The sequence below is a fragment of the Capricornis sumatraensis genome, chromosome 5, assembly GCF_032405125.1.
Source record: "Capricornis sumatraensis isolate serow.1 chromosome 5, serow.2, whole genome shotgun sequence".
NCBI lineage: Eukaryota > Metazoa > Chordata > Mammalia > Artiodactyla > Bovidae > Capricornis > Capricornis sumatraensis.
The window spans coordinates 92,528,014-92,550,089 of record NC_091073.1 but is presented as its reverse complement, the minus strand read 5'-3'; the positions used below and the strand labels follow the sequence as shown (position 1 = coordinate 92,550,089).

Genomic DNA, 22,076 nt, shown 5'->3' with positions numbered 1-22,076 from the left:
GCCACAACTAAGACCCAGTGCTGCCAGATAAATAAACAAATATTTTAGAAAAAGTTATTGAAAAAATTTTTCACAAGAAGAATTGGTTGGTCATTGAATAAGAAATGACAGTATATTTTAGAATGTTTTAAAATTACTTTCTTCACAGAAGATTTCTCTCAAATTTATTGTTTTGAGATTCTCTTTTTTAGGTATACATTTTTACTTTCTGTGGTGTTTTAATTAAAAATTCACCACTGTGTTTTTTTACCTAATGCCATTACTAAGAGAATATTTAAATATATAATGAGCCACATTATAGTATATTATAAGCATTACTGTGTACCAGCAATTAATTTTATATTTGGTATAGAAGTTTTGTGTGTAGTGAATATACTTATTTATTTTTTCAATTCAGGACAATGTCTGAGCAGGAGGAAGAAGCTGATTCTCAGAATGCTGTTGACTCATCAAAACAAACAGAGGATGCTCTGGGGTCTATCAATATTCCAGTTCCCTCAGAGTCAGATCAAACTGAAGGCTATGAATCTGAACTAGATCCATCTGGTGGAGGCCGTGAAAAACGCGTTGAGGACCTGAGTGACCAGAGCGTTTCAAGCCTGGAACTGAACGATGTCGAGCAACTCATGGACGGCGTTATGATAGCTGAACGAGCTGAAGATGGTGGAGGCTCTCTAGCGAAATCTGGGAGTGCAGTGCAGTCAGCCAGACCATATTCAAAAGCGTCTCTGACATTTATGGAAAAAGTAAAGGCTGTGAAGGAATCTCTGAGAATACCAACGAAAGATTCTTTAGCAACAGGTATTACCTAGGCAAGACAGACTAATTGTTTTTTTTTTTTTTGGCTTGATTTTTGTTTTTGTTTTTTGCTTGTCGATTTATTTTATACTTGATATTACTTTCCCACTCTCTTATCCTATTCTGTGGCTGAGCCACATGAATCTTTTAATTTTGTGTGAAGCTTCTCCTCTATGCTGCAGTATTTTCTTTCCCTAAATAAAGGAAAATCAATAAATCCTAAAGTGATAGTTAATCTGTGTTTCCCAAATAAAATAGATTCTTTAAATGTTTAGGGAGAAATTTTTGAGTATAATTGTAATTCTTTTGTGTGCCATCTTGGAATTCATTCTACACAGCTAGCAACAGGTGGGATGGGAACTTGACACTGTATTTTTCTAGTTTCTTCTCTAGTGCTCATTCCATAGATCTTGTTGCTGTTATGTATTTCAATATTTCTTAGTGTTAACTTTATATTCAGCTTCAGAAAAGTCATTGTTGTCTTTCATTATGGATTAATATTAAAGACATAATGTTGATGGCATGGCATTTACAAGTTATTACTTTTTTGCTGGTAGCAAAGCAGAAGGGGAGCAGCAAGAAGGTGGTTACACAGATAATTCTACTTGGGTGGTAAAACTGACATCTCCTTCTCCTCGTTGTTCATAAGTTTTGAGAAAGTTTCCATCCACAGAGTGGAGAACATGGGCCATCATTTAACAATAACAGCAGCTTAGTCTGGCTGGTAAAATGTGGCTTCCAGGGAAGTATTAGCTCTTGCATGGTGTATCCCTCAAGTAAAGAATATAAAGGAGATGGAGGAGAAAGTAATCAAGCTCATTTATACCTAATTGAAGCTGTTATCCTCCAGTTTCATTATTTGGTGTAAATTTGGGCATCATTTTTTGGTATTTATTCAATTATGATTATAGCTTATAACAAACACGTGGTGATTTAAAGAAGTGGTCTTGGTCCTGTACTTTCTGAGACTCATAGATTCCTGAACACTGTTTCCCTTCCCAAAGCTTAGGAAATCACTGCCATGAAAAGTTTAACATATATTACTTGTAGAACTTTGAACCCAGGAAACAATTAAAATAGCCTTCTGATAATTTAACATCTGTAAGAGTGTTCTTCTTGAGAAAGAGCTGTGAAAATAAGCTTAAAGAACCTTAGCATCAACAATACCTTGTTACCTTTCATGCTAGGATTACTGATAAATGTCTCATAGACCTTTATGAAAACTGTCATGTCAGACATCTAGAAATATACAAAACTGTTTTGGTTTGAAATGTGAACTCTTCATTCCATCTTACTTATGACATCTTCTCCATTAACATATAAAGTTTGTAGATATAAAAGTAAACAGTTTACCTCATAATAATTTTTGTACTTTATTTCCTTCCTACAATTTGTGAACAGATAATCATTTTATAGTAATAGTTTTTCTCAATTTTTGACATGTAAGTGGCTTGATTTTTTATTTTAGAGTCAGAAGTAAACTACACAATATCTATTTTTTGTGGCAAGTAGATTTGTGCATAGTTATTCCAGATATTTATAATAAACAGTGATTTTCTGTTTAACATTCTGCCAGTTGCAGACACAGATCAATTATGGAAAGAAGAATGGACTTAGATGATCTTTTGTCATTGCAAGGTCAAAGAAAATTTTCTCTGAAAATTTCCCTATTGGTTTTTCTTAACTTCATGAATACGCATTGATTTCCTAATGCCTGTTATCAATATGTAATCAAAACACGTACATTTCTAAGTTCAGGTCTCAGGTTCTCCCTTTGTAATGCCACACAAAAACGCTTGATTTTTCTGAGATATTCCCTATGTTGATATCTGAATAGTATCTACCAGATATTGGGAATCTTTAAAAATTTAAATGATTTTAAAAGAATCTTTAAAAGCATTTTAGTCTCATTTCCTATTTCTAATGGTATTCTGGGTGAGGAGGTAATCTCGAACATGCACAGATCCTCATAGCAGGCAGTGGAAGAGAGAGCTGAACTTCGAGCTGGAGCTGGGGGAGCAGGCGTTGACCATTGATGCTGTTTCTTGAGATTATGGATTGATTTGCAAAGCAAAAATGTTGCAAATAAATGTTTGTCACTTCTCCTCCTAGAAAATGAAAACTAACTCTTATCGTGGAGGCATGATGGGAGACATGTGGAAGCAACTTGCATTCCTTTGATCACAAATTGTCCCATAATTCTCTATCTGCGTGTATACTATATGATGCTGACCCTTGCATTTAACTATGGCTCTTTCTTTCTCTTTTTATCTACAGTAAAAGTCGTACTTCTTCCTGTGGGCCAGGAAATTGTAATTCCCTTTAAAGTTGACACTGTTGTAAATTGCCTGAAGGAACATTTTTCATCCCTGTTAGGTGTCCCAGCTTTTGTCCTGCAGATAAGATGTGCAGGTAAGCTTGGAGGCTAATAAAACTTATAAAGACTTCTTTAGTCTTAACATGTAAATAAGCAAGATCTTTGATTTGTAAAACTAAATATCTTGATGTTTACTGTTTGAACATTATATTGCTGTTATATACATTCTTTCATTCAACGAATTATTACTGAGGACAAAGTTCTGAATACTTTGCCAAGAACCAAAGATAGAAAGAAACATGAAATAAAATCCCTATTTTCAAGTTGCTCATAGACTAGGAAGGAAGAAGGCATATGCAGTGGTTACTACACATTGTGTAAATGTTTTAATGGAGATGTGCTCAAAAAAAAACTGTGAGAACAAGGAGGAAGAAAACTGGGAGATTCTAGAAAGCTTCATCTAATTAAAGTGATAATACTTGTGTTAAGTCCGAAAGAGGTGAGAAAACCTGGGTCTTTGGGGAAATGGTAAGAAGTTTAGAGGTACTAGAAGTAAATTATTTATGGAGAGTAGGAGGAAATGAGGTTAAAAAAATAAATGATGAATGAGCATGTATAGAAAGAGAAGAGGGCTAAAAATGATTTATCTGTCTTCTATACATTAAGGTCAATTCAGGTTCTGATGATGTTCAAATTTATTTATATTTCGTGGGCAGTATGGAGTACCATGTCTTATATTAGCCTTATATCATGACAGGTTGTAGTCATAATAACTGTGATAGAATTAAACAGATTGGCATAGCTCAATAAATGTTTCTGTAGACTATGCCTACACAGATCATGACATTTTGTTTTTTAAAAGTTTTCATATCAACTTAAAAAGATGCCACAAAGTTTCTAGGGCAATAATAAGAACATTTTTTGGGGGGAAATTCTAGGTGCTAAATAGGAAGAAGCCATAACTATTAGGTTCTTCCTCCTTGTCAAATCAGAGAAATTTCAAGATTATTTTTAGAAAACTATTATAATGAATGTACCCCAATAGTAAGATGTCAGTGTATTCAAACAACTGGTTATTAAAGTTTGATGGAGGGAAAAAAAAAAGTTTGATGGAGGAAACAAAGCTAAAATTTAAATAGTTATTATAACAATGATGATACTGATGAAGATGATATTGATGATGATGATGGCTAATTTAATGAGCTTTGGATCACAATAAACTGTGGAAAATTCTGAAAGAGGTGGGAATACCAGACCACCTGACCTGCCTCTTGAGAAACCTGTATGCAGGTCAGGAAGCAACAGTTAGAACTGGATGTGGAAAAACAGACTGGTTCCAAATAGGAAAAGGAGTACATCAAGGCTGTATATTGTCACCCTGCTTATTTAAGTGATATGCAGAGTACATCATGAGAAACTCTGGGATGGAGGAAGCACAAGCTGGAATCAAGATTGCCAGGAGAAATATCAATAACCTCAGATATGCAGATGACACCACCCTTATGGCAGAAAATGAAGAACTAAAGAGCCTCTTGATGAAAGTGAAAGTGGAGAGTGAAAAAGTTGGCTTAAAACTCAACATTCAGAAAACTAAGTTCATGGCATCCGGTCCCATCACTTCATGGAAATAGATGGGGAAACAGTGGAAACAGTGGCTGACTTTATTTTTCTGAGCTCCAAAATTACTGCAGATGGTTGATTGCAGCCATGAAATTAAAAGACGCTTACGCCTTGGAAGGAAAGTTATGACCAACCTAGACAGCATATTAAAAAGCAGAGACATTACTTTGCCAACAAAGGTCCATCTAGTCAAGGCTATGGTTTTTCCAGTGGTCATGTATGAATGTGAAAGTTGGACTGTGAAGAAAGGTGAGCACCAAAGAATTGATGCTTTTGAACTGTGGTGTTGGAGAAGACTCTTGAGAGTCCCTTGGACTGCAAGGAGATCCAGCCATTCCATCCTAAAGGAAATCAGTCCTGAATATTCACTGGAAGGACTGATGCTGAAGCTGAAACTCCAATACGTTGGCCACTCATTTGAAAAGACCGTGATGCTGGAAAAGATTGAGGGCAGGAGAAAAAGGGAACGACAGAGGATGAGATGGTTGGATGGCATCATCAATGGACATAGGTTTGGATGGACTCTGGGAGTTGATGATGGACAGGGAGGCCTGGTGTGCTGTGTTTCATGGGGTCGCGAAGAGTGGGGCACGACTGAGCGACTTCACTTCCACTTTTCACTCTCATGCATTGGAGAAGGAAATGGCAACGCACTCCAGTGTTCTTGCCTGGAGAATCCCTGGGATGGTGGAGCCTGGTGGGCTGCCATCTGTGGGGTCGCACAGAGTTGGACACGACTGAAGCGACTCAGCAGCAGCAGCAGCAGCATGTGCTAGTCCTTTTACAAAATGTCCTGTCTACGTTATCACACTATCGTTCAGTCTACACAGCAATCCCTTGAGCTAGATATTACTGTTACCTTTTTGAAGGGCGATGGAAGCTAAAGCTTAAGAAACTTGTGCAAATTCCCACAGCTTATGAATGTCAGAGTCTGAACTGAACTGTAGGCATGATTCCAAAAAGGGAATTTGGAACTGCTTGGCATTAACTATAAGGTGAAGTTCAAAACTGGAGAAGAAGAGTGTTTTGAGACTGGAGTAGCTAGCCAGTGGTACCTAAGAATCTTTCTTTGCATTTCATGACCTTTCATCTTTATGTGTAAGTACCATGCATCACTGGGCTTTCCTGGTGGCTTAGATGGTAAAGAATCTGCCTACAATGCGGAACACCAGGCTTCGATCCCTGGGTTGGGAAAATCCCTTGGAGGAGGTCATGACAACCCACTCTAGTATTCTAGCCTGAAGAATCCTCATAGACAGAGCAGTCTGGTGGGCTACAGTCCATTGGGTCGCAAAGAGTAGGACATGACTGAGCGATTAAGCTCAGCACAGCACTGCACATCGCCACTGGATAACAGACTTATGTCAGCAGCAATAATAAAAGCTTGATTCTGTGCCAACCGTACTCTAAGATAGGTACTTTCTTCTAGTACTATAACTGAAGTTCAGGTTTGGTGGGGCTAAGCCTATTCTAGAAACAATTAGAAGAATGAAGAGAGCTCTGTGTTTGTTTGGAGAGGATTCTCTATTAGTTTTCTATGGCTGTTGTAGCAATTGACAAAATTATTGACTTAAAGCAACACATTAATTTTGGTTACAGTTCTGGGGTCCAAATATCCTAAATCAGTTTCACTTGGATAAAGTCAAGGTGTCAGCAGTGCTTTTTGCTCTCTGGAGGTTCTGGGGAGAGTCTGTTTCCTTGCCTTTTGCATCTTCTAGAGTTGCACTTCTTGCATTCTTGAGTTTCCTCATTTTCAAAGCCGGCAGCATAGCATATTTAAATCTCTACTTGTCATATCATCATCTCAGGATAATCTACCCTTCATAGATTCTGGGAATTAGTACATGGATATATTTTAGGGCCATTATTCAACCTATCACAAAATCCCTATAATGTTAATTTTTTAAAATTAAGAATTTAAGGTGAAATTGAAACTCAAAAATTTTTGAATGTGCTTTCTTGAACATAGCTAAAATAGACTAGTGGTATCTGACATATTTCTAAGAATGAGTAAAACAAACCTCTGCTATGTTAAATTCCTAATTGTAATTTAGGATGAACATACATTGGAAAGATTGATATAGATTCTGTCAGTATACAAAGCAGCAGACAGTAACATTGTATGTATTTCTGTATCCCTTAAAATATAGAAATAAATTTACAGTGAATTTATGAACTAAACCAGTGGATTGAAGGTGTAAGTTCAAGCAATAAACATAAAAATAAAGTGATCATGTACCTCTTTTTTTCAGCAAGAAACAGGCTTTGCTCCACCTTGGCATGAATTAATTTATATGAATTTCTGATAATAGAAACAGAAAGGAAGGGATTCTTTAGAATCTGAGTATATGCTTTTCTGCATTCAAGAGAAGGTATGTTAAACTAGTCAGGCTTTCCCAGATAAGGATATGATCTATGCTTAATGTATAACACATTGTGATTCTTTTTAGAGAATCATTGCTTAGAATATGATTTTGCTCATATTATAGAATGTGTTTTTAATTTTTAAATGTTTATAGTTGCATGGTTATTGTATATTTGTATTTCTGATGAGTTGAGAGTTGTATTTTTACTTTCCTTTTAATGCTGAATTCTTGGTCAGGAATACCACCTTAATTTTTTCCATTGCGGAGTTTTCCATACTAACAATACAGCAAGAGATGGACATCATCAATATTTTTATTTGGTAATTAAACAATATACATTCATATAGGCACCTTTGATGTTTAACATTCCTTAAAATGAGTACATATAATCGTTTCTTTATCATAATATTTCTTATAATTTTATCTCATTTTTAGGAACAGTTCTTAAAAATCATGAGACGCTACTACAACATGGAATTAAGCCCCAGGATGTTGTGCAAGTGGAAATGTTTTCTTCACATCCAGATCTATACCCAGTCAGAAGAATAGCTAGATCAGCTGAAGCCTCTCAGATCATAACAGTCAGAGTACAAACTGGTTTGTTATTTGATATCTTTTAGATAAATAATTCTAGAGTCTGTTTGTAGTTGAACTTTCATTTAAACTTGGTTTTATCTCCTCAGGCATTGATCAGTACCAGGAAGTAGCTGTTGAGATGATAAAATCTGATTTTCACAAACCATTTCTTGGTGGATTCAGACATAAAATAACAGGAATAGAATATCACAATGCTGGAACACAAACTATACCTAAAAAGATTCCTGAAAAACTGAGTGTGTTTTGTAGGGATACGCAGGTAATATTTTTATTTTTTCATATAGATTTTTGAAGCTGCAGAATCAGCACAGGTTATATTGTGTAGCTCTCTAAAATTAAAATCTTCTAAGGAATTATGTGGTGATTAAAATAATGAAAAATACTACATTAAATATGTACAAAATGTGCTCTTTACTCAATTTATGTGTAGTGTGTACTTAATTTTTTTGTTTTTATTTTAGACAGTTTTTCAGAAAGGAAAGCTCCAGCAAACTACAAATACCACGTCCACACAGATGACTAAAATTGGTGTGTATGTATCAAATATTACTGACAAACTGGTAAAACCAGGAAAATATTTTTCAGCAGCAGAATACCATGCTAAGAGATTACAGGCGGTAAGATAACTTATTAAAAGGGAAATATCAAAAAGTAAATTTATAAGCCAATTGTTTTTTGTGTATCTCTGTGTGTATTTCCCTAAGCACACTTGCTTATGGAACTCACATGAGTGTTGTTGTTGTTCAAGAAAAAATTATTCTTAACACTTGTTAACGATGGTAAGCAGATAATTCAAAAGGGAATATAACAATGGAGTTTTGAAATAGGGAAGAGAGATTAGGCTCAACTTTGAATGCAATAAGGAAAAGGGGGAAAATACAATCAAGGAACAGTGTAGGAGGGGGTCAATGAATGGACAATTACAAAGAGAAAACATCTGGGGTATGGGGGAATCCTGGTTAAACCAGTCTAATAGGCCAGAGTGATTAGTCAACTAAGGGTGATCAGATGTCAAAGGTGGGATTTCTGGTTAAGCTGATTTAGTTGGTACGTGTGTGCATACTAAGTCGCTTCATTGTGTCTGACTCTTTTGAGACCCTGTGGACTGTAGCTTGCCAGGCTCTTCTGTCCAACGGATTCTTCAGGCAAGAATTCTGGAGTGGGTTGCCATGCCCTCCTCCAGGGGAATCTTCCTGACCTAGGGATCGAACTCACATATTTTATGTGTCCTGCATTGGCAGCTGGGTTCTTTACCACTAGCGCCACCTGGGAAGCCCAATTTAGCTGGGCTCTTTCTAAAACTGGACAATTCATTGGTGAACAGAGAAGCCCAAAAGTCAAGGCCTCGTTGGAAAAAAAGCTGAAGGGAACTTAATTAGAATGAGATCAAGAAGAGAAAGTTGTCAGTGTGTGTGTGTGTGTGTACGTGCACACTAAGTTGCTTCAGTCGTGTCCAACTCTTTACGACCCTATGGACTATAGCCTGCCAGGCTTCTCTGTCCATGGGATTCTCCAGGCAAGAATCCTGGAGCAGGTTGATCCAGAATACTGGCTCCTCCTGTCTTCCCAACCCAGGGATTGAACTCACGACTCTTAGAACCACCTGTGTTGGAGAGTTTTTTTTTTTTTTCTTACCACTAGCACCACCTGGAAAGCCCAGTGTGAGTCAAGTTTTAATGCTACTAAAAAGCAGTCACTGTATCCAGTCACACCCCGGGATAAGGAACCAGAATCCTAAATGTTCCTAATCCTTCCCTTTCCTTTAATAAATCCCTTTCCTTTTTATTAGCTTTGTCCTCTCTATCCCTTGGCTTCAATCTTCTGTCCTTTGGCCTGAACCCTCTGACATTTGAATCACCTATATGGAACTTTATAAACTAATAGATCATTTGGATATTAGAATTATTTTATCTGATATTAAGAAAGTCACTCCATCACTTTTATATTATTGTTTACATGATCTGTTTTTCTTTTTTTATCCTTTTGCTTTCAATCTATTTGAGTCTTTGAATCTAGAGTATATTTCTTTTAGAGAGCATATAATTGGATCATGTCTCTTTATCCAATCTGATAATCTCTGCCTTTTGATTGGAATGTTTCATAAATTTATATTTATAATGTGACTATTGATAAGACGAGTATATCAGCCATTTTGCTATTTGTTTTCTATATGCTGTGTGGCTCTCTGGTTCCCCTATTCATTTAGTGCCTCCTTTTATGTTAAATAAGTGTTTTCTAGTACCATCTTAATTCTTTTTTTTTTAATTAAAACTTTTATTTTCCATACAGTGTGTACTTTTTAAAAAAGTGTACAATTCAGTAATTAAAAATTTTTTTTTACTATGTAACTGGAGTTATGCAACCATTACCACATCAATTTTAGAATATTCTCATCATTCTAGAGAGCTTCCCTGGTGAGTCATTGGTAAAGAATCCACCTGCCAATGCAGGAGACGCGACTTTGATCCATGGGTTGGGAACATCCCCAGGAGAAGGAAATGGCAACCCACTCCAGTATTCTTGCCTGGAGAATCCCACGGACAGAGGAGACTGGCGGGCTATAGTCCATGGGATTGCAAAAGAGTCAGACACAACTTACTGACTAAACAACATCATCATCCCAGAAAGAAAGACCACATCTAACAGTAGCCAGACCCTGTTTCTCCAGTCCTTTCTGCTTTAGACAACCACTCATATACTCTCTGCCTCTGTTGATTTGCCCATTCTGGATATTTCATATGCATGTAATCATACAATGTATAGTCTCTGTGTTGCAACATGAGGAGCTCAGATGGTAAAGAATCTGCCTGCAATACAGGAGACCCAGGTTCGATCCTGGGTCCGGAAGATCCCCTGGAGAAGGAAATGGCAATCCACTCCTGTATTCTTGACATGGATAGAGGAGCCTTGTGAGCTACAGTCCATGGGGTCGCAAAGATTCAGACATGACTAGTGACTAACACACGCACATTGTATATACCCAATTGTATATACCTACTGTAGGTAGGTCAATATATATACACCACATTTGGTTTATCCATTTTTCAGTTGATGGACATTTGATTTTTTTCCCACCTGTTGGCTATTAGGAATAAAACTGCTATAATCATTCACATAAAAATTTTTATACAGGTATGTATTTTCATTTCTCTTGAGTATATGCCTAGGAATGTATCTGCTAGATCAAATGGTAATGCCCTGTAACTTTTTGAGGAACCGCCAGGCTGTTTTCCAAGGCAGTTTCACCATATTTATATCACACCATCAGTGTGTAAGGATTCTAATTTCTCCATATCCTTATCAACACTTTTGGATTATTCCCATCCTAGTGAGTGTGAAGTGGTATCTCATTGTGGTTTTGATTTGCATACCCTGTGGCTAATGAAACAGAATATTTTCCATGTATTTATAAACAACTTGCATATATACTTTTAGGAGAAATGTATATTCAGATACTTGGCCCAATTTTAATGAAGTTTTTTTATTACTGCTTTATTGTTTAAGAATTTAAAAAAATTATTTGCTAAGTGGTTGCTCCAAGTATAATTTAGGCCTTTGAATATATATCTCATTTTATAGCAACATACTTCATATTAATACTAAATGAAATTCAATAAAAATTGAAACTTTGCTTCAATAGAACTCTGTTTATCCCTTCTTTGTGCTAGCTGTGCTATTATCATACGAACATGTATATTCTTTGTATGTTCTAAGTCTTATAATTCCTTTTATAATTATTGTTTCTATGCAGTTGACTTTTATTTTTTAAGTTTTAAATGTATATATTTGTTTAAACATGCTTATTAAAAATAAGAAAAGCAAATAGCAATCACCTACATCTCACTTGAGTTAAAATTAACACTTCATATCATTTTCTTTCAGTTTGAAGACTTTTCTCTATATTTAAGTACACTGGTTTAGTTGATGGTATCCTAAAGGTCTCGGAGTCTCTTTTACTTTATCTTTTTCTCCTTTTCCTCAGAGTGGATAGTTTCTAATGATTTATCTTCAAGTTCATTCTTTTGCCAGTTAAAATCTGCTGTTGAGCCTGTTTTTTTGTATTTTCATTTCAGTTTTTTACTGTCAAACCCCAAATTTCTACTTGTTTTTTTTTTTAAATTTCTGTGTCTTTATTGATATTCCCTGACAATATATTTTAAACAAAAATTTATTTAATTTTTGTTTAACTCTAACTCTAACCCTGAACATAGTCAGTATGGTGTTTCCCTTCTGTTTTTCCAAATAGCATTGCATTTGGAATGCTAAGTTGTGTCTGACTCTTTGCAGCCCTATGAACTGTAGCCTGCCAGGCTCCTTTATCCATGGGATTCTCCAGGCAAGAATATTCCTGACCCAGGGGTCAAACCTGCATCTCATGTCTCCTGCGATGGCAGGTGGGTTCTTTACCACTTGCGCCACCTGGGAAGCCCTGCAAATGACATTAAAAAAAAAAAAAGTCGAAAATTTCTCACTCAGATTTTTCTTTTTCTTACTTTCCATTGGGAGATAATTATGCACGGAATTTTAAAGAAGTTTCTTGTACACATAGCATTATATCATAAACATTTCTCTACCTTTTATTATAAATGATTTAATGGCATTATATTATGCCACAGTATAAACAGTGTAATTTAATTACTTTTGTAGGACATGTAGACATGTTTTAATGCTCTATAAATTGTAGTGTGCATTTAAAAAATACTTAGAGATGTTAGAAGTTGAATTACTAGGAGAAAAATGACTTTTTTTTAAGTCTTAAGATATTTCCAGTGTTTTTTAGAAATATTGTACCAAATTATATGCCCAGAAACCATTTATAAGAGCCCATTCCATGCCGACTTCATAGTGAAGTGAAGTGAAGTTGCTTAGTTGTGTCTGACTCTTTGTGACCCCATGGACTGTAGTCTACCACACTCCTCCGTCCCTGGGATTTTCCAGGCAAGGGTACTGAAGTACCCTTCATAGTAGCACATAACATTTAAAAATTTTTGTCTCCTTATAGATATTACATATATTTTTATATTTTCTCTCAACCTATCAATCATACTTATTTTATGATGTCTTTATTGTAAAATTTATTATTAATAATATTCCCTGTTATGGTTTTTGCATTTTATATATTGTTATAGAAGGCTGTATCACCCAATAGTCATAAATATAACTTTGTTTTAAAGTTTGTGTGTATTTGTATACACACAAATTTGTGTATCTGTATTTTTAAAAATTGACATCTTTACCCTATTAAACATTTGGAATTTCAGTTAAACATGACATATGAAGCAGATACATTTATCTGTGTTACCTCCTAGCATCATTTTGCTTCAGTAAAAAGAACTGAAAGCAGTGATTTTGTTTTTTGTGTGACAAGAAACCTGGATCTAAACTGCTGTTCTAGCCCAATTAGCCCATAACCTTGAGAGATGACTCATGGTACTGAGCGAGACTGCTCTCCAGGGGGACCACAGGACTAACTTTATAGCTGACTTTATCAACGCCTGAAGTTATTTCAACCTAAATAATTTTTATTTTTTCAGTCGAAACTAATTTTCACAAAAGGAGAAGATGGAGCTATTACAGAGTTTTGGGGAGGAGTGACGTTTTGGTGAAATTTAAGTGATACAGTATTTTGATATACTGTTTTGGTATAAAACAGGTTGTGTGTAGATGGATCAACGTCAGGTCTGGACTAAGACATGGAGCAGAGTCCTGTTCCTTTCATAACAAAGTTAGGAGGGAGATATGGAATGTCGTTTCTTCTCTGAAGTTCCGCACGTTGGTTGTGAATCAAGGCTGCTTCTCTCTGTCAAAATAATGTAGATCCTCCAGGCAAGAGTGGGATGTTTCACCCTTAGTGATCTAATTTCAGACAGCAAAGTTTGTGATAGATTATGATTTTAGGAAACAAAGTTTCTCAGAGTAAGAAAATCATGACTCAAAGAAGGGGTTTGTTATGACATTTTATAGCTGCAGTGTCCTTGGGAGAAATATTATTTCCTATTAACTTTGTAGCTGACTTTATTCATGCCTGGTATTTGAGCTCGATAGATTCTTATTTTCTCAGTCCAAACTAATTATTAATTTTTGTGGCTGGTGGCTCTGTGATGTCATTAGGAACCTGAACTCTTATTACCTTCCAATCCATTAATCTTATCATTGCTTCCCAGGCAGCACAGTGGTGAAAAATCTGCCTGCCAGTGTAGGAGATGCAAGAGACATGGGTTTGATCCCTGGGTTGGGAAGGTCCTCTGGAGTAGGAAATGGCAACCCGTTCAAGTATTCTTGCCTGGAAGATTCCATGGACAGAGGAGCTTGGTGGCCCCAGTCCATGGGGTCACAGAGTCAGACACAATGGAATGCATGTGCACGTGCGCGTGCGCACACACACACACACACACAGACACACCCCTTATTATCGTGAGCTTGGTACTATTGTGATGATAAAATGGTTTAACAACCTTCAGCATAATGTCTGCATCTGCAAGAAGAAGGAAAAAGTCATGGAGCATGTCTCATGGAGGCCATTCAGCAATTTCCCCTGAAAGCCAGTGATTCAGGTTACAGCTCATTGGCCTGAACTGGGTCATGTGATTGTCCATGTTGGGAGTATGTGATAATTACATTTTTAAAGATTTATGTTGTTGCTCCTGAGCAAGATTGAAGTTTATATGGAAATAGGAGAGAAAAGCTGTTAGGTTTTCTCTACCGGTTTTCACTACAACACTTTTCAGACTCCAATAAAGTGATATTAAAGGAATAAGAAAATTATAAACATACAGGAACAAAGAATATATGATAAGAGAGAACAGTAAATGTCAGTCGATTTTTTAAAGTTCTATAAAGCAGATGGAGAAGTGTTAACTTGACTTACTTGAGCTGAGAAAGTGAAAATCTAAATGCCTGCCAAGGGGGATGGCATCAAAAACCAAATTAGTTTGCCCCATAGAATCTTGAAAGTGAATTGGAGGTTCTGTGGAAGACAGAAGTGAGATGTGAGCTGTAGACAGAGGGATTGGTTAAAATAAGGAGTAAATTTCCATTTAATAAATTCTTCTATCTTGATTGATTCCTTTCTATATTTTGTTATGTTTATTTTATTCTTGAACTTCTAATACTAAGCTCAATGCTTAGTATTTAGTTTAAATCTTTCTTGTTGTGAATAAGATTATAGTGTGTTTGACTACTGGTATTTTTCTAGTCATTCTTTCCATTCATATAATTTTGCTTTTTATTTATTTATTCTTGTTTGTTTATTACCTTTTTTGATTTGACTTAGTGACTTAGTTTACTTTTTTGATTTGACTAAACTTTTCATTTTTTTGTTCTTTCATAGTTTAGAAGTAGGTACTTTGTTTCTATTTTTTAGTGGCTACTCATAAAGTTTTTTAAAGCACCTAAAATTTTTGTGAAAAGTGAAAGTGTCAGTTGATCAGTCGTGTCCAACTCTTTGTGACCCCATGGACCATAGCCTGCCTGGGTCCTCTGTCCATGAAATTCTCCAGGCAAGAGTACTGGAGTGGGTAGCCATTCTCTTCTCCAGGGCATCTTCCCAACACAGGATCAAACCCAGGTCTCCTGTATTACAGGCAGATTCTTTACCATCTGAGCTACCAGGGAAGCCCCAATTTTTTATACCAGATGCATATTTAATCAGGCTGTATATTTTTTTCCATGAATAAGTCAAGGACCCTAGCTGGCTTTTTTTCATTTCTTTATCCTCCTCCTTCACTCTTCCATTCAGTGAGGATTTGATATTGGAATTACAATTGTATATATATCATTATAATTTACAATATAATTATGACTTCAGATTATTCTTATATATTTACATTGATATTATATGTGATTTTTTCAAATAATAAAGGTTATAGCCTAAAACCTTTTTTGAAAGTTTTTGTTCACTTCTTTAAATTTTCATCTTCAATTTGTTGTTCTTAGTGCATATTTTCTAGTAATTGTTTCAGAGATTATTATGCATTTGAGGTGAACCATGTAAGTCCTATTGAATTAACCTCATTTTGGGTTTTAGTTTGAGTGGGTATAGTAGGTTAGATTCAAACTTATTTTCAGAATTATTTTCTTTTATACCTTTTTAGCAGTTTTTTATTAAAACAGGTACAAAGATAGTGTATCTGATGTAAATGGGATTCTCAGTTATTTGTTTCCTCTTTGAGGAAGCTTTTAGGATTTTAATCTGTAGACCTCCCCAGTGGCTCAGTGGGTAAAGTATTCGCCTATGATGCAGGAGACACAGGTTTGATTCCTGGGTTAGGAAGAACCCCTGGAAAAGGAAATGGCAACCCATTCAAGTATTCTTGCCTGAAGAATCCCACGGACAGAGGAGCTTGGCGGGCTACAGTCCATGGGGTTGCAAAGAGTTGGATGGATATGACTGAATGAGCACGAACTAATCTTATTGTGATGTGCTTTAGATGGGGTGATGGTTCCTTTCTTTCTGAGTCTCTCTTTAGTTTGGTGAAATGTTCTTCCATTATATTTTGAACTATTTCTCTAATCCAACTTTCCTCGTTCTGTCTGAAACCTGTATCAGACATATTTTGGTGTGTCTGCATTTATCTTCCATGTTTCCTCCATTCTTTCTAATTTTTACAACCTTTCACCCTGTGTTCTAAAAGATTTTCTTGCCTAAGTTTCTTGCTTACTGATTCCCTCTTTAGTTTAGTTCAGTTCAGTCGCTCAGTCGTGTCCAACTCTTTGAGACCCCATGAATTGCAGCACGCCAGGCCTCCCTGTCCATCACCAACTCCTGGAGTTCATTCAAACTCACGTCCATTGAGCCGATGATGCCATCCGGCCATCTCATCCTCTGTCGTCCCCTTCTCCTCCTGCCCCCAATCCCTCCCAGCATCAGAGTCTTTTCCAATGAGTCAACTCTTCGCATGAGGTGGCCACAGTACTGGAGTTTCAGCTTTAGCATCATTCGTTCCAAAGAACACCCAGGGCTTATCTCCTTTAGGATGGACTGGTTGGACCTCCTTGCAGTCCAAGGGACTCTGAAGAGCCTTCTCCAATACCACAGTTCAAAAGCATCAATTCTTCGGTGCTTAGCTTTCTTCACAGTCTAACTCTCACATCCATACATGACCACTGGAAAAACCATAGCCTTGACTAGACAGACCTTTGTTGGCAAAGTAATGTCTCTGCTTTTCAATATGCTATCTAGGTTGGTCATAACTTTCCTTCCAAGGAATAAGTGTCTTTTAATTTCATGGCTGCAATCACCATCTGCAGTGATTTTGGAGCCCCCAAAATAAAGTCTGACACTGTTTCCACTGTTTCCCCATCTATTTCCTATGAAGTGATGGACCAGATGCCATGATCTTTGTTTTCTGAATGTTGAGCTTTAAGCCAACTTTTTCACTCTCCTCTTTCACTTTCATCAAAAGGCTTCCCTCTTAGACTCCACATATTCTGCAGATTAGCAGAATAAACTTCTATTAATAATTATTGGCTGATACTTATTCCTCTCATTGTAGTAAATCTTTAGCTGGGCATGAAACTAGAACAGGCTTCCCATGTGACGCTAGTGATAAAGAATCCACCTGCCAGTGTCGGAGACACAAGATACGCAGATTCGGTTGCTGGGTTGGGAAGATCCTCTGGAGGAGGAAATGGCAACCTACTCCAGTATTCTTTCCTGGAGACTGCCATGGACAGAGGAGCCTGGCAGGCTGTAGTCCATGGGGTCACAAAGAATTGGACGCGACTGAGCACAGCACAGCACAGAAGAGGCTATAACGTTGGAAACTACACTTTACAACCTCTTTTCTATGTTGGTGAGGCCTGGGGAAAGAAGTGGGAGTGGAAATGACGTGTGCCCACTCTGGATACTGCTCTTGAAGTGATTGGGTTGCAGTTCTTTTGTCTTTTTTCCCTTTCGACAGGCTAGAAGGTGATGATAAATTGACCAACCCCTAAGATATGCAAGGAGGAAGCCACCTGTAATATTAACATAGAGCTTCCTACTAGCCCTAAGCTGATTGCCAATCCAGGCCCAATCCCTAGATTATCACATGAGAAGGGAAAAACTGTTGTTTAAACAACTGGGTCTTAGTATTTTTAATGAGTTCAATAAGTTTAATGGCCCCCAAGCTAAACCCACTATACTGATTTTTTTTTTTTAAATTTCAAAAAGTAAACTTTGGTCACAGTCTTTTGTTGCTTCCTTTGTGTTGATTCAGTGGCTTTTTCTTTTCCTCTGAAAATGTTAACTCTGTCTAGTTTGGTCTTGTTTTTTTGTTTCATTTTTCTCTTTAAGAATGGTTCTAAGCCTTTGGCAGGCATCAGGACATCTGGAAAATGTGTGAATATACAGAATCCATGCCTACCCCAGAGTTTCCAATTAAGTAACTCTGGAGTAAGGCCTGAGAATTTTCGTTTCTAACAATTTTCCAGTTGCTGCTGCTGCTGGTACTCTGATCACCATACTTTGAGAATCTTCGTTTTAGTGATTCCCTTCCACACAAATGTAATTTCTTCTACATTAAATGAAGAACCTTTTATATTGTTTCCTCTCAAATCTTTGTCTATTCTTGGAGGTGTACTCCAGAGTATTTGAAATTCCTGATGTCCAGTGTGTTATAACATATTTCTTTACTGTAGCCTAACTAACCCCAGTGGCTTTAGGGGATGGGCAAGGCTTAATTCTGGATGGCATCTAGTTTTCTGGAGAGGAGGCTTGTATTCATCCTGGCTGTGCCAGGCCTTCTGGGACCCTAACCACTCTTGTGTGTGCTAGTCACTTGGTCGTGTTCAACTCTTGCAACCCCATGGACTGTAGCCCACCAGGCTCCTCTGTCCATGGGATTCTCAAGAATACTGGAGTGGGTAGCCATTCCCTTCACCAGGCGATCTTCCAGACTCAGGGACTGAACTCACGTCTCCTTCATTGAAGGTAGAGTCTTTACCGTCCAAAGCACCAGGAAAGCCCACTCTTACCTAACTTAGAGGCAGATACCTCTGGTAATCTCTGTCTGAGTTGCTTTAGAGGAGCCTGTCTCTTTTGCATTTATCAAGCAGTCATCTTTTTAGTTACCCTAAGGCCCCTTCTCCTCACAGGATCCACCAATTCTGGGACTGAAACATCTTAGGGACACTCCTGTGTTTTCTAGCTAGCCTTTCTGGTACATAATTAGGCTGTAGATTCCTTCAGTGTTTTCTCTCCATGGCGGATTTTCCAGTACAGAGTCGAAATCCTGCTAGAAAAATTCTGAAAGAGCCGTAACACTAATTCCTTCTTCAATTTATTCCACTTGTCTCCTTTCTTAAAGGGATTTTTTCACAGTTTCTGTTCTGTTGGAGGACTCCTTCAGTATGATCCAGTGTCTTTACTTATTTCTGCTCCTATAATTTTTATGTAATTATTAGGGATTAGGATGAGGGGAAAGGATGTGTCAGCCTATTCTCTACCCTCAATCTTGATCTAACCTCTCTACATTTTACCTTTTTTAAAATGAGTTTCAGTTCAGTTCAGTCGCTGTCCAACTCTTTGTGACCTCATGAATCTCAGCATGCCAGGCCTCCCTGTCCATCACCATCTCCCGGAGTTCACTCAGACTCACATCCATCGAGTCGGTGATGCCATCCAGCCATCTCATCCTCTGTCGTCCCCTTCTTCTCCTGCCCCCAATCCCTCCCAGCATCAGAGTCTTTTCCAATGAGTCAACTCTTCGCATGAGGTGGTCAAAGTACTGGAGTTTCAGCTTTAGCATCATTCCTTCCAAAGAAATCCCAGGGCTGATCTCCTTCAGAATGGACTGGTTGGATCTCCTTGCAGTCCAAGGGACTCTCAAAAGTCTTCTCCAACACCACAGTTCAAAAGCATCAATTCTTCGGTGCTCAGCCTTCTTCACAGTCCAACTCTCACATCCATACATGACCATAGGAAAAACCATAGCCTTGACTAGATGGACCTTAGTTGGCAAACTTAGTAAGTAAAAAACAAAAACTCTCTCACTTATGTCACAAGCTTTTTTAGACTCTAGTACTATACTGTATCTCCAGACATATATATTTTTCTCACAATTTAATAAATACATGTTTGCTTTGGTGTTTCCACCAAGTGTAACTTATGTGCTGTGTGGCTGTGTGCTAAGTCACTTCGGTTGTGTCTGACTCTTTGCAACCGCATGGACTGTAGCTCGCCAGGCTCTTCTGTCTATGGGATTCTGCAGGCAAGAATACTGGAGTGGGTTGTCCTGCCCTCCCCAGGGGATCTTTCTGACCCAGGGATTGAATGCATGTCTCCCATGTCTCCTGTACTGACAGGTGGTTTCCTTACCACTAGCGCCACCTAGGAAGCCCTGCTATGTGCTTGCTGTTCAGTTGCTCAGTCATGTCTGACTCTGTGACCCCATGGACTGTGGCACACCAGGTCTTCCTGTCCTTCACCATCTTCCAGAGCTTGCTCAAACTCATGTCCATTGAGTTGGTGATGCCATCCAATGATCTTGTCCTCTGTCATCCCCTTCTCCTCCTGCCTTCAATCTTTCCCAGCATCAGGGTCTTTTCCAATGAGTCAGTTCTTTGCATCAGGTGGCCAAAGTATTCAGCATCAGTCCTTCCAGTGAAGATTCAGAATTGATTTCCTTTAAGATTGCACCATTTTTAAAAGATATGAGCCTAAGCTAATGACAAGAAAAACCAGAGATAAATTAATATTCATAACAAGAGTAGTATTTATTGAGGACCTGTGGTGTACCAGGCTTGAGCTAAGCACTTATGTGCACAATACTGTTATTATCACTCTTTTGCAGATGAGGGTACTAAATCCGAGATGGCAGGTAACTTACCAAAAATTAACTAACTAGTGAGTAGTAGGAAGCGGGAAGATTTAAACTAATTTTTATTCCGGAGTCTGTGCTCTTAACATCATACTAACTGTCTCCTATGAAGGTATATAAACTGGAAAATTCTGAAAGAGATGGGAATACCAGACCACCTAACCTGCCTCTTGAGAAACCTATATGCAGGTCCGGAAGCAACAGTTAGAACTGGACATGGAACAACAGACTGGTTCCAAATAGGAAAAGGAGTACGTCAAGGCTGTATATTGTCACCCTGCTTATTTAACTTCTATGCAGAGTACATCATGAGAAACGCTGGACTGGAAGAAACACAAGCTGGAATCAAGATTGCTGGGAGAAATATCAATAACCTCAGATATGCAGATGACACCACCCTTATGGCAGAAAGTGAAGAGGAGCTAAAAAGCCTCTTGATGAAAGTGAAAGAGGAGAGCGAAAAAGTTGGCTTAAAATTCAACATTCAGAAAACGAAGATCATGGCATCCGGTCCCATCACTTCATGGGAAATAGATGGGGAAACAGTGTCAGACTTTATTTTTTGGGGCTCCAAAATCACTGCAGATGGTGATTGCAGCCATGAAATTAAAAGACGCTTACTCCTTGGAAGAAAAGTTATGACCAACCTAGATAGCATATTCAAAAGCAGAGACATTACTTTGCCGACTAAGGTCCATCTAGTCAAGGCTATGGTTTTTCCTGTGGTCATGTATGGATGTGAGAGTTGAACTGTGAAGAAGGCTGAGCGCTGAAGAATTGATGCTTTTGAACTGTGGTGTTGGAGAAGACTCTTGAGAGTCCCTTGGACTGCAAGGAGATCCAACCAGTCCATTCTGAAGGAGATCAACCCTGGGATTTCTTTGGAAGGAATGATGCTAAAGCTGAAACTCCAGTACTTTGGGCACCTCATGCGAAGAGTTGACTCATTGGAACAGACTCTGATGCTGGGAGGGATTGGGGGCAGGAGGAGAAGGGGACGACAAAGGATGAGATGGCTGGATGGCATCACCAACTCAATGGAACTGAGTTTGAGTGAACTCCAGTAGTTGGTGATAGACAGGGAGGCCTGGCGTGCTTCTATTCATGGGGTCGCAAAGAGTCGGACACGACTGAGCAACTGAACTGAACTGATGAAGGTATACTTGCTACTAGATTTCAAAGTCAGATAGCTGTTGTATTTCTGTTAGAATGTATGTGAGAATTTATGGCATAGAGCTAAAGATGGACACTCAGTATTTTTTAGTACTTGTTGAATTGCAATAGAAATAATCATTGTTTCTTTTCCTTGTCTAATAAGGTTGACCATATTTTATTTTCTTTAATTTAACTGTAGATAATTGTGATACAGACTTACTACAGACGATGGCATGCTAAAGTTGTGGTAGAGGATTTAAGAAGACAGAAAATGTTCAGGTTGCAGTGGGAAGCAGAGGAAGAACACAGGAAGATAAGAGAAAAAAAAGAGTGGATGAAACTGGACTATTACCGGAGGCATAATCCTCAAACAAAAGAAGATTTTGAACTTCTTTATAATGCACTAGAACGTAAGTTTGAAAT

At 37.8% G+C, this 22,076-nt stretch overlaps 1 protein-coding gene and 1 non-coding gene across 2 annotated transcripts in view; one reads left to right on the top strand and one right to left on the bottom strand.

Annotated features, from left to right (window-relative positions):
- The first annotated feature begins 401 nt into the window (after positions 1 to 401).
- The window catches only part of IQUB (IQ motif and ubiquitin domain containing), a 72,704-nt gene continuing 51,029 nt past the window's right edge, over positions 402 to 22,076 (top strand). Inside the window, exons 1-6 of the mRNA XM_068973455.1 lie at positions 402 to 801; positions 3,076 to 3,210; positions 7,537 to 7,698; positions 7,785 to 7,957; positions 8,160 to 8,315; positions 21,853 to 22,063. Of these exons, the coding sequence (XP_068829556.1) occupies positions 402 to 801; positions 3,076 to 3,210; positions 7,537 to 7,698; positions 7,785 to 7,957; positions 8,160 to 8,315; positions 21,853 to 22,063 (1,237 nt within the window). The remainder of the gene's footprint in view (positions 802 to 3,075; positions 3,211 to 7,536; positions 7,699 to 7,784; positions 7,958 to 8,159; positions 8,316 to 21,852; positions 22,064 to 22,076) is intronic.
- Positions 18,883 to 18,945, bottom strand: LOC138080531 (U7 small nuclear RNA). The gene has a single exon (XR_011144988.1). It is a non-coding gene; the product is annotated as a U7 small nuclear RNA (small nuclear RNA).